General features: G+C 37.8%; 1 protein-coding gene across 1 annotated transcript in view; it reads right to left on the bottom strand.

Moving 5' to 3' along the window:
* Positions 1-329: 329 nt before the first annotated feature.
* Positions 330-11,811, bottom strand: part of SCAF11 (SR-related CTD associated factor 11) — an 84,634-nt gene continuing 73,152 nt past the window's right edge. The window contains exons 9-14 of the mRNA XM_007937911.1: positions 7,837-7,943; positions 4,019-6,763; positions 2,641-2,987; positions 1,411-1,629; positions 939-1,058; positions 330-476 (exon numbers count right to left, since the gene is read on the bottom strand). Of these exons, the coding sequence (XP_007936102.1) occupies positions 330-476; positions 939-1,058; positions 1,411-1,629; positions 2,641-2,987; positions 4,019-6,763; positions 7,837-7,943 (3,685 nt within the window). The remainder of the gene's footprint in view (positions 477-938; positions 1,059-1,410; positions 1,630-2,640; positions 2,988-4,018; positions 6,764-7,836; positions 7,944-11,811) is intronic.

Genomic DNA, 11,811 nt, shown 5'->3' with positions numbered 1-11,811 from the left:
TTTCTAATTTATGCACTTGACTGATCAAATCAAAAACCTATACATCTTCCAGTATCCACACTATAACACAGTCATAGTAAAAATGCACATTCTTTTAAATCTTTACTTTCCCTTGCATTATCAGGAGTGGGGTGGGAGTGGGGAGGATATAGAAGTTGCAGTGCAGATCTATATTTATTTAGAACAAAACATTATATCCTACATTAAAAAAAAATAATTTTATAAAAACCAAATTTCAATCACAGTTGTGTATGATTTTCAGTTAATGGTACATGTGGAAATTGCACTTTGCAGATATCTTGAGAGTATCCTTTATAGCAGTCCTCATTTCAGCCTATGTTTTTTTCAGTTGACACAGGTTCCTCCAGGTTTTTCTTCTGGCTCCCCTTCCGTGAATATTTGTATTTGTCTACATAGGCTTTGACCAGATTTGCCACTTTAGTAGAATTTACTTCTCCACTCTTACTATGACAGACCTAAAGAAGAAGGAGGGTGAAACTTTTTCATACTTAGAGAAATAAAAAACAAAATAGAAAGATTTGTGAAAATAAATAAATGCAAAGAGATGACCACACTTATTTTTTACATGTTTAGATTTCATACTTCATATTAACATTTTCAAATGGTAAAAAAACAGACAAGAATTAGTAGGAGCTACCAAAACCAAACTCACTGCTGTCGAGTCGGGTCCGACTCATAGTGACCCCTCCTTGGGTTTCTGAGGTGATTATCACTGGAAGTAGACTACCCAACCTTCCTTTCGAGGAGTGTCTGGTGGGTTTGAATCACCAGCCTTCTGGTTAGCAGTCAAATGCCTTAGGCACTATGCCACCAGAGCTAGCCTTTATTATTATTTTAGTGAGACTTAAGCATTCCTTTATTAAAATAGCAGTGGTTCAAAATAATACGTACATAATGTCCCTAAAGCTGTAACTTACTTTATCTACCGCTTTCCGTACAATCTCTTTATATTCTTCCTTGGTGATATCTTTATTTTGGTAAAACGGTTTAATGGCCAATTTTACCTCTTGAGCTGCTTTTTCTTGAATTTGTAATTTCTGATCAAAGAAAAATATATAATTATTATTTGCCAATCATATTCTTAAAAAATATGAAATTTAAAACATTACACCTTTACATTATTGTAAGAAGCTCTTCAAATGTTAATGTGACAAACACAAAATAGTAACAAAAACAATTCAAACATTTCTAAAAATAATTATCAAAAACTACCAGGTGCTCACTGGTCATCAACATATTTAGATGAAATCATTCAAATATATCATTGTAGTTTAAAACTATCAATAGTTAAGTTCCCTTCACCACTCATAAAACAGAAAGCTGCTATTTTTTAATCTTTGTTTTTATTACATACAGAATTATATAGATTGCTCTCAACTTTGAACTTGCCTTGTCTGTCTTCGAGCTATCTGCGCTGGCTTCCACTGTAACACTTACTTTGCTTTCTGCCAAATTTACAGCAGCATTAGAGGCTTTGCTGTGACTTGATGATGAAGTATTACCAGAACTTGGTCCCTGAACTGTTCCCACATTTCCTGGGGCTGCTGCTGGAGCAGGCAAGACTGGTGTACTCATGTTATTACTTACATGAGAAGCACTGGGAATACCCTGTTTTAAAGAGTTATCATTAGTTAATGAACTACTTGTACTTAATATAAGAAGTCTTATAATCATGTATTAGAAGTAACATTAAAAAATACAAACAATTCAACCTTAGTACTTAAGATAATTTGTATTTCAGGTCATTTACATCTAAAGGGCCTTTCAAAGAAAAAATTAGTTACATTCTTAAAGCCTTATTTAAATATGTCAAAATGACTATGAAATTACATATGTGTACTATAAAGTTCTGACAGTAACACTGAAAACAAGAAGTAGTAGGAGAAGAAACTAAACTAATGAATAGTATTATGTCCTGTAAGGCTCCTTATAAATATTAACTACAACAAATATCCCTACTTTAAAGGTGGGAGAAAACGAGGCAGTGAAGTGGCCTGAAATAAGTTAGTAGCAAAAAAGATGTAAGAGCCCAAATTCTGGAATCACATTCTTCTGGTCTTTCCCTTACATCTTGTTGTCAGGGTTCTAGAATTTCTGAACTGTAGACATAAGCAGTACCATGTCTGCAAATATTCAAACTTTCTATATGCCTTTAACATACTTTCTCACTCTATCTATGATGGTAAATTCATGAAAATGAAAGAGAGACAATAATGGAAGTGAACAGCCTTACCTAGCATATGTCCAAACAAGACAAGCTTTATCACAATACTTTATCACTTGTTCCCACTCCCCAAAAGTCCAATAAAATAGGGAAAAACTTTAAAGCACCCACCACTTGATTCTAGTTTGATTAATAACTTTTGTATTCTTAAGCTGATCAAAAACCTGTCTGGATATAGATATTAAAAAACAGCATATACGTAGCATCTAAGTGTTCAATTAATTTTCTTTCTTTATTGGGGGGAGGCAGAGTAGGGATGAGGAATGGGAAAGGACAATTAAAGAGGGGTTATGAAGGTTTACCATAAACCTAATCAAAAGAATCATTTTGAATGCCAGGAAGCCTAACACTACATTTTCATAATGTTGATTTAACTTCAATTGCCAAAAACATACCTGTAATTGCTTTCCATCTAGTTGTGAAGCAATGTAGCTGACTTGTTGGGATGGTGGGGGAGGGGGAGGTGGTGGTGGCAGTCCCTGAGATACACTGGTAGGAGGCGGTATCTGCATGATAGGCACTCCTGTATGGAGATGCAAGGGCAGCTGAGGATGAATGTTAAATGGATTACGTTGGATGTTCATCAAAGGAGCATGAACACCCACTGGATAAGGGAAGATATTCATAGGCTGGTGGTGTGCATTCATTTGTTGCTGCATTACATTCACTTGTGGTTGAATCATATTTATAGGTAGCTGAGAACCATCACCTTGTTGGTTTGTTTGGTCTTTCAGGTTAGAATCTATTAAAAGGAAAAAAAAAAAAAAGGCTTGTGAAAAAAAAATCATGAAAAAATTTCTTTAGATAAAGAAGCAAAGAACCACTGGAATTAAGTATAGCTGAACAGACTTGGTACACCAAAACCAATCTCTATTCAGTTTAATCCTCCACTCAGAACTCACTGCCATCGAGTTGGGTCCGACTCATAGTGACCCTTCCTTGGGTTTCCGAGGCGGTATCACTACAGAAGTAAATTGCCCAACCTTCCTTCCAAGGAGTGGCTCATGGGTTTGAACACCAGCCTTCTGGTTAGCAGTCAAATGCTATAGGCACTATGCCACCAAAGCTCCCAGTTTAATCCTATAATTTCTAAATCATATGGGCTGATTTTCTAACTAAAAGGAAATGTTCAACTAGAATTATTTTTAACAATAGCTCCATATAACATCCATCAACATTAGCGAAGAATCAGTTACTTATTGACTAAAAGAAATAATCATATAAAACTTAATTACATTACTAAATTAGAAATCAAGTTAACAGACTTATTTTCAACAGGTTTTTTTTTCCTTTAACAATGTATTGTTGTTGTTGTTATTACGTGCTGTCGAGTCGGACCCGACTCATAGCGACCCCTCCTTGCATTTCCCAGGCAGTATCACTACGGAAGTAGATTGCCCCATCTTCCTTCCGAGGAGTGGCTGATGGGTTTGAACTGCTAGCCTTCTGGTTAGCAGTCTAGTGCCTTAGGCACTATGCTACCAGAGCTCCTAACAATGTTATTAGCAAAAGAAAATCAAGAAAAGATAAATCTTTGTTACGAGTGACTTATTTGTATATGGACAATGATAAAAATATTTGCAAGTGCAATATATGAAATAAATCAACAGAGGTTAAATTCTGTATAAGAACATCCTAGACTCTGTTATGTAGCAAACAGTACTTAAAATATTGAAACTATAAATAGGGATCATTTCAGTTCATACAATTAGGACATTACGTTTCTAATCTCCCTCTTCAAATAAAACAGCATCAATAAATAGAGAATGTTACCTTGTTCAGCTGTTTCCTCTTCTTGTCTCATCCATCCGGACTGTGGACCTGAAGAATTCCTCCCTCTTCGTGAATAATAGTTTTGTACATCTGCCGGGAGAGTCTTTCTCACAGCCCAACTAGATGCAGACGTCCACCCTGATCTATCTGCTGGTGTATCAAATGAAAATTCTTGTTCACTTTTCCGTTTGTAGGGTTGCTGTTCCACAAACTTGAAGGACTCATTCCCTGAACTATTTGAATTTCCTGAAAGGGGTTTACGACTCTGCCACCGATTTTCATTCTGATCTGTGTAGGCAAAACCACCTCTATAAGTGCCTCTGCCACGGTTACCTCTGCCACGATTAGACATCCAACCTGAACCCAAGTTTTTATTCCAAGAATTCCCTGAATTTTCATTTCTATTTTCTTCCCAGTGAGTGTCTTTTAACTTTTCTGGATTTCTGGTCCTTGGATCAGGCCCTGAATTTATTTTTTCTGTGACCCAACTGGGACAGTCATTTCTACGTTTGTCAGAATTGAGATCATCAGTATCCAGACTGATGTCATTTTTCTCTTTCCTTGTATTTTCATTTTGTTTCTCTGGGTCACTCTTTCTGTAGCGATCATTTCCTCGTGGACATCTCCAACCATCACTTGTCCATCTTTCCTTCCACCGAGGAGAGTAATTGGCTCTATCATTTCTACCAAACAATGAACTCTTGCTTTTTGTTCTAGATCTTGATGGTGACCTAGAATGAGATCTGGACCTAGACCACCTTCTGGTTCTCCTTTCTCTATCTCGATCTCTCCTCTGCCCATCTCTATCACATTCTCTTTCTCTGCTCCGGGACCTGGATTTTTCTCCTGGAGAAGAATCTTTTACTCTGGACTGAGATCTTCTGTTCTCTCTAGATGTTTCTTTTCTTGGGGAGAGTGATTCGGATCTTTTGCCTTCCCGAGTATTATCTCTTTTTGGAGAATGAGACTGAGATTGCCTCCTTTCTCTTGCAACATTCTTTTTAGGGGACTGAGAACAAGATTTCCTCTGTCCCCTTGTGGATTCCTTCTTAGGAGATGGTGATTGAGACTTCCTGCTTTCTTTTCCAGTTTCTTTGTTAGGAGATGGAGACTGAGATCGCTTCTTTCCTTGTGCAGTGTCTTTGTTGGGAGACCAAGTTGTAGATGGGGAATGAAACCTAGATCTTCGAGTACGAGGCTTTTTGGCTTTATCTACTATATTTATTGGGCTTTCATGTGGTTGAGACACAGTTTCATCCTTTTTGTTTACAGGATCAGAAGGTAGTATATTATTTTCAGTACTATGCTCCACAGAATTTTCATTCACTTGCTTTGAATCAGCATTTACAGATGGTTCAACTTCAGATTCATTCTGGTCACTACAAAATGAATCACAGTCCATAGGTGTCATTTCATTATTGTCCTCACTAAAATACTTCTGAATCTTTTCAGTGTGTGTGTTAGGCAAATCTGTAGATATGAGATGTTCACCCAGAGATTCTCTCTTTTCTTCTAAACATGTGTCTAATTTTGTATTGTCAAGATCATTCTTTGATAAATTACTTTCAGAGTCTTCTGTACTATTGAAATCTTCTTTCCCTGAACTATCACACTCTGCAATTATTTCTGCATCTTTAGTTTCAATATCCTGAAGCAACTGAACCTCTGAGCTCTCAGTGGATTTTCTGTCCACTGTTTGTATATTTTCATCCTCAGAAGAGTCTAACTTGGAACTCTCTAAAAGCTGCTCTGTTTTTACTATAGAATCTTTATTATTAGAATCTATTACTGTAGAATCTTTATTATTAGAATCAGTAATTTCTACTATAAGACTCTCTTTAATTTTTTCTTCGTTAACCACTGACTCAGTGTTCTCTGATAATTCACCTACAGGACTAGATACAGGTTGGTGTAACTCAATTTCAGATCCTGAACATTTAAGAAAATCATTTGGAGGATGATCCATGCACGTATCCGTTTTTACCTCTGATTCTAAAGGTCCAGCTATTTGGTCTTGATTTTCCAACAGATCACCTCCTTTTTCAGAAATATTTTTAGAAATGTCACTTTCTATACACAAAGCCTCTATACCTGTATTCTCAACTTCTTGAATTTCTTCTTCCACTCCAACTAGCATAGGAAGATCTTGGGTATAAGCCTCAGAATATGAAGCCTTTACTGTTTCCTCTATATCATGGTTGTCAGTATGTTCCTCATGTGTGTCTGTATGTTCACTCCAATTTCTCAAGCCATTAGCAGACTTATTTTCTGCATCTGTCTGCACAGTACAAGTGTTACTACTTGCTATGTTTGATTGGTGCTCTTTCTCTAACACAGGTGGTGTGTCAGATTCTACTGTTTCTTCATCTACTGAATCACTGGAAGATGATTTTTCAGGGGGGGGTACAGAGCTCCGTAATTTCTTTTTCAGTATAGGTGGTTTTCTCCCTCTTCTTACAGATTTCCGTTTTGGAGGCTGTCTCAATTGTTTTTCTGACTCAGCTGAAGAGGAAACACTTACAGATGGATTACTGCCATCTGGGGCATCACATTCAGAATTATTTGATACTGGGGGCCTCTGAGACTGACTAACTGTTTCAGATCTCGTGTTACGTGTAGATCTTCTTGTAGGAGTTGTGGCTGCAGGTTTTCTCCTCGATCCTCTGGTATTTGATGTGCCAGAAGTTTGCTTCTTCTCTTCTCCTTCTTGAGTATGTGCCAATGCATATCCCTTACAAGAAGTACCTAATAATATTTAAATAAATAAATAAAAGTAAGCAGGGTTTCAATAAATGAAAATAGTGTGACGTCAGCTAATTCTAATGCAAAGCAGAAGAATGTAATATATTGAAACAAAATATGCTGGAGTGAATCAAACAAATTATAAATAAATGCATAGCTACTAACATTTGAGTAATGTGAGGTGCTTCAGTGTCTTTCAATGCTACTGAAATGAGTAATCATCAGATTTATATCCATGTGGACAATTTTACAGAGAAAAAAGGAAAATATGCTTGGTCTTGCAATTATCATTTGCTTTATGCATTGATATTATCTAAGTAAAGGCAAGAGAAAACTAACAAGTTATCCACGAACAGATAAAGACTCAGCTATTTATTCATAACATAGTATTTAACATAGAATGTCACCTTTTAGACATGGTACCAAGCTACTACTGTCAACCACTCAGAGGGAGATCTATGTAGGAGATGCTGGAAAGAGTGGGAGAACAATGTGGAACAAAACACAAAACCATTTATTTAAAAAAAAAAAAAAAAGGGACCAGGTTTGCTGGTCTGATACAGCCTGATGGAACCACTGAGACTATGGCTCCTAGCTGCTCTTCAAGTCTGGAATCAAACCCACTCCCATGGCTTCCAGTCAAACAAAAGATAGGCATATGAGCTAAACATTTATATTAGAGGTTGAAACACTCCTTGGAGAGATCAGTCATGGGAGAACAGAACGACTGTGTATGAACAGGGAGACAGCCTGGGGAGCAGGAGTGCATGGGAGGGAAGAACACAGGGAAGAGGAAACTATGGGGAAGAACTGGGAGGGAAGCTGTTGCACTGTGGTAAATTACAGTCAATGCCATGAGACAAAGTGTATGCAAGCTGCTGTATGCAAAGTGAATGGGATTTTCTAGTTGGAAAGGTTTTCAAGTCAAATCACTATCCAATTATTTACAGAAATACCTACGACTTATTATACCCTATTTTGTATCTTTTTCTAAGTCATCAACACTCACTTTTTACAAGATTGAAAGGAGATAATGATAATAAACAAGAACTTGAAAAATAATTCACAAACTTTACCAAAATTTTCTAAAGATATAGTACTTGTTGGAAATATAGTTCTTGGAAACACAGAAGAGACGAGAGGAAGGACTTCAGTTTCAATATTCCAGGGTATAAAATCATTTCTGAAAATTCAAAACAAAGACATTTTTGTTCAACTAGTTTTAAAAATTAAACCAGCAATCTAAAAATTATTAATTCTCAAAATGAGGATAGCAATTTTAAATATAGTGCTTAAACTATTTTTGGCCAAATAACTAAAACTATAATTTCAAGGTTACTTATTGTTCAAAGATAGCTATCAACCAGCTGCAAAGAAAAAACTTTTAAAAGCATGTTTTGCTTTTAAGCTAATATTAAAGGGAGATCAAGGACAACATAAAAACAAACAGATACTTCTTTTAAAAGTAATTTATGTAACATTTTACACCAAGTTTTTTTTTTTTAGTTTTTAATTCATTTTTAGGTACTTAAACAACTAATCAACTGGAGGCATAGTTTAGACAATAAAATGCAGAGAACAGTTTCATGTCTTTTGACAAATATATCAATCTGTGTAACTACTAGCCCAATCAAGAAATAGAATAAACCTACCACCCTAGAAAAGGCTCTGTCATGTCCCTTTGCACCCTCTCCCCTCCTAGTCCAGGGCCAATGAACTATATATTACACTATATTATTAAAAAAAAGCAAACAAACTCACTGCCGTTAAGTCCTTTTCTGACTCATAGTTACCCTTCCTTGGGTTTGTAAGGTGGTATCTCTATAGCAGTAGATTGCCCAATATTCCTTCCAAGGAGTGGCTGGTGGGTTTGAACCGCCAGCCTTCTGGTTAGCAGTCAAATGCCTTAGGCAGTATGCCACCAGAACTCCCACACTATATTATATTTTAAAATCCCTTGATCCAAAATGGCTCTTCAAAGTTCCCCGTTTTTCTACAGGACCTGCGCTAAGTCCCCTAAGAGTTTCTGTATCCAAACCCAATCAATCCACTATCAGCTTCTCCTTTTTCTGATACATCTTTGTTCAATTAATGGAGTCCAAGGGAGATGCAAATGGTTAAGCACTTGACTCTGAACCAAAAGGTTAGCAGTTTGAACCCACCCAGAAGTGGCTTGGAAGTCAGGCCTGGCAATCTACTTCCAAAAGGTCATAGTAGTCTTGAAAATTCTACGGAGTACAGCTCTACTCTGACACACATGGGGTTGCCAGGAGTCAAAACTGACTTGAAGGCAACCAACAACAACATTGCTGATGTCAGATGGATCTTGGCTGAAAGGTAAGAACACCAGAAAAATGTTTACCTGTGTTTTATTGACTATGCAAAGGCACTCGACTGTGTGGATCATAACAAACTATGGATAACACTGAGAAGAATGGGAATTCTAGAACCCTTAATTGTGCTCATGAGGAACCTGTACAGACTAGAAGGCTGTCATTTGAACAGAATAAGGGATACTGCATGGCTTAAACTCAGGCAGGATGTGCATCAGAGTTGTATCCTTTCACCATACTTATTCAATCTGTATGCTAAGTAAGTAATCCGAAAAGCTGGAATATGTGAAGAATGCAGCATCAGGACTGGAAGAATACTCATTAACAATGTTCAATATGCAGATGACACAACCTTGCTTGCTGAAAGTGAAGATGACTTGAAACATTTACTGGTGAGGATTGAAGACTACAGTCTGCAGTATGGATTATACCTCAACATAAAGAAAATGAAAATCCTCATAACTGGACCAATAAGCAGCACCATGATAAATGGAGAAATGACTGAAGTTGTCAAAGATTTCATTTTACTTAGATCCACAATCAACACCAATGGAAGCAGAAGCCAATAAATCAGATGTAGTATTGTACTTGGCAAATCTGCTGCAAAAGACTAGTGTTAAAGAGCAAAGAGTCACTTTGAAGACTAAGGTCCACCTCACCCAAGCCATGCTATTTTCAATCGCTTCATATGCATGTGAAAGCTGGACAATGAATAAGGAAGACCAAAGAATAGCTAATGCCTTTGAATTATGGTATTGGCAAAGAATACCGAATACATCATGGACTGCCAGTAGAATGAACAAATCTGTCCTGGAAGAAGTGCAACTGGAATGCTCCCTGGAAGTGAGAACTGCTAGACTTTGTCTCACCTACTTTGGTTATACTGTCAGAAGGGGCTATTCCCTGGAGAAGGATATCATGCTTGGTAAATTAGAGTCAGCAAAAAAGGGGAAGACCCTTAACAAGACAGACTGACACAGTGGCTGCAATGATGGGCTCAAGTATAGCAAAGATTGTGAGGATGGCGCAGGACTATGCAGTGTTTCATTCTGTAGTATACAGGGTTGCTATGAGTTGGTGCTGACTCTACGGCACCTAACAACAACAATAATAACACAAAAGACTATATTCATCGAGTATAAGGTGAGCTTCTGGAATAGTAGGAGAGAAGCTTGAAAAACAATGTGCAGAGAGTTATAGCAAGATGGAGGACTAGGCAGAAAGACTGCACAGACCCTCTTCAACAAAGAAAAGGGAAACCAATTAACACAGACACAGAAGATAATCCTGGACCCCTGAGCCTTAAAGGGAAGGATATAGAAGTGGACTAAACCCCAACTAGCAGAAGCATTTGCACGAAAACACCAAAAAAGGAGACATACGGAGCTGTGGTCTGGCAGCAATCCTGACAGCAAAGACAGCCTGGAGATCCCCGAGTGGTGGTAGGACCTAAGAATTAACCTAAAAATCACCCTGCTAGCCAGGGACTGCACAGAGGACTGTGCACGGTGGCTGGGGAACAAAAGGAGAAGGTGAAGAGAAAGGTGGGCTGAGCTGTGGAATTTTGCCGGTCCGGAGGGGGCCGTCATTTTGAAGGTTTAAAAAGCGGCTTGACTACTTTGGATATTTAAAGAGACAGTGCTCTCGCAGATTCCTGGGGCTTAAGAACACGTTCTGCTTTCCAGCAACCCCAAGAACCCTGCGGACCTGCAAGACTGAAAAGGTACGACATTCCTCTTGTTACTCTTATACCCCACACCCACTTAGTGAACAGAGGTGTGTCCACCCCCCCACTGCCACCTACCTCCTGGGCCCACAGGAACTCCATCACAGTCTGTGTGCTCAGACGGAGCCTGGGTGCCCTGCCCTGTCCTCCACTGATTTTTTTTATTTTTATTTTTTTCTTTTTTGCTTTCTTTTTTCTAGTGATTAGTTTGCTTGTATTTCTCTGTTTTAAAACAACTATTATTATTAATATTTTTGTCCTTTTTACTATTATTCTTAATCTTCCCCTCCCAAGTCCTAGTTTTCAGTACTTTTTCTTTTCCCTGGTCCTGGGTGAAATTTTTTTTTTTTAAATTTAAGTTTTTTTCTGCCTTTATTCTTGTGGTTAACCCCGCTCCTTGTTCTTCTTTTTCCATTTTTCCCTTTTTATTTTCCTCCTCTACTTTTTTTCTCTTAATGCCCTATCTCCAGATATTGCAGGTTTTCTTGTTCTTTCTTCTTCTTTTTCCCTTTCTTCTTTTTTTGGTTATTGTTCCTGTGTGGTTACACGGCATATTTTTGGTCCCTGTGCTTTTAGATTTTTGATGATTATTCAATTCTAATTTGTGTCTAATTGAGTGGGAGACAACAATAGTCCCCACAGGGCACTACTACACCCACACCTCCTGCAACGTCACTTACTGAGCGAGAGCCACTATCTACTTCTCCACCAACGGGCCAATGATAAAAAACCACCAAGAAGAGCCAGAATCACCCTTGACTGCTCTTCACAAACAGTTAACAGAGATCTAAATACAACGCTATGATGCCTTGGAGACAACAGAGCATCACAGTCCACACAAAGAAGCAGGATAGATATAGATCCATCAACCTATAGTCAGCTGATCTTTGACAAAGGCACAAAATCCATTAAATGGGGAAGAGAATGTTTGTTTAATAAATGGTGCTGGCAAAACTGGAGATCCATTTGCAGAAAAATGAAACAAGATCTGT

This window comes from Orycteropus afer, unplaced genomic scaffold, assembly GCF_000298275.1.
Source record: "Orycteropus afer afer isolate SDZICR_OR568_19922 unplaced genomic scaffold, OryAfe1.0 scaffold00045, whole genome shotgun sequence".
Classification (NCBI taxonomy): Eukaryota; Metazoa; Chordata; class Mammalia; order Tubulidentata; family Orycteropodidae; genus Orycteropus; species Orycteropus afer.
This window is presented reverse-complemented; position numbering and strand designations above follow the sequence as displayed.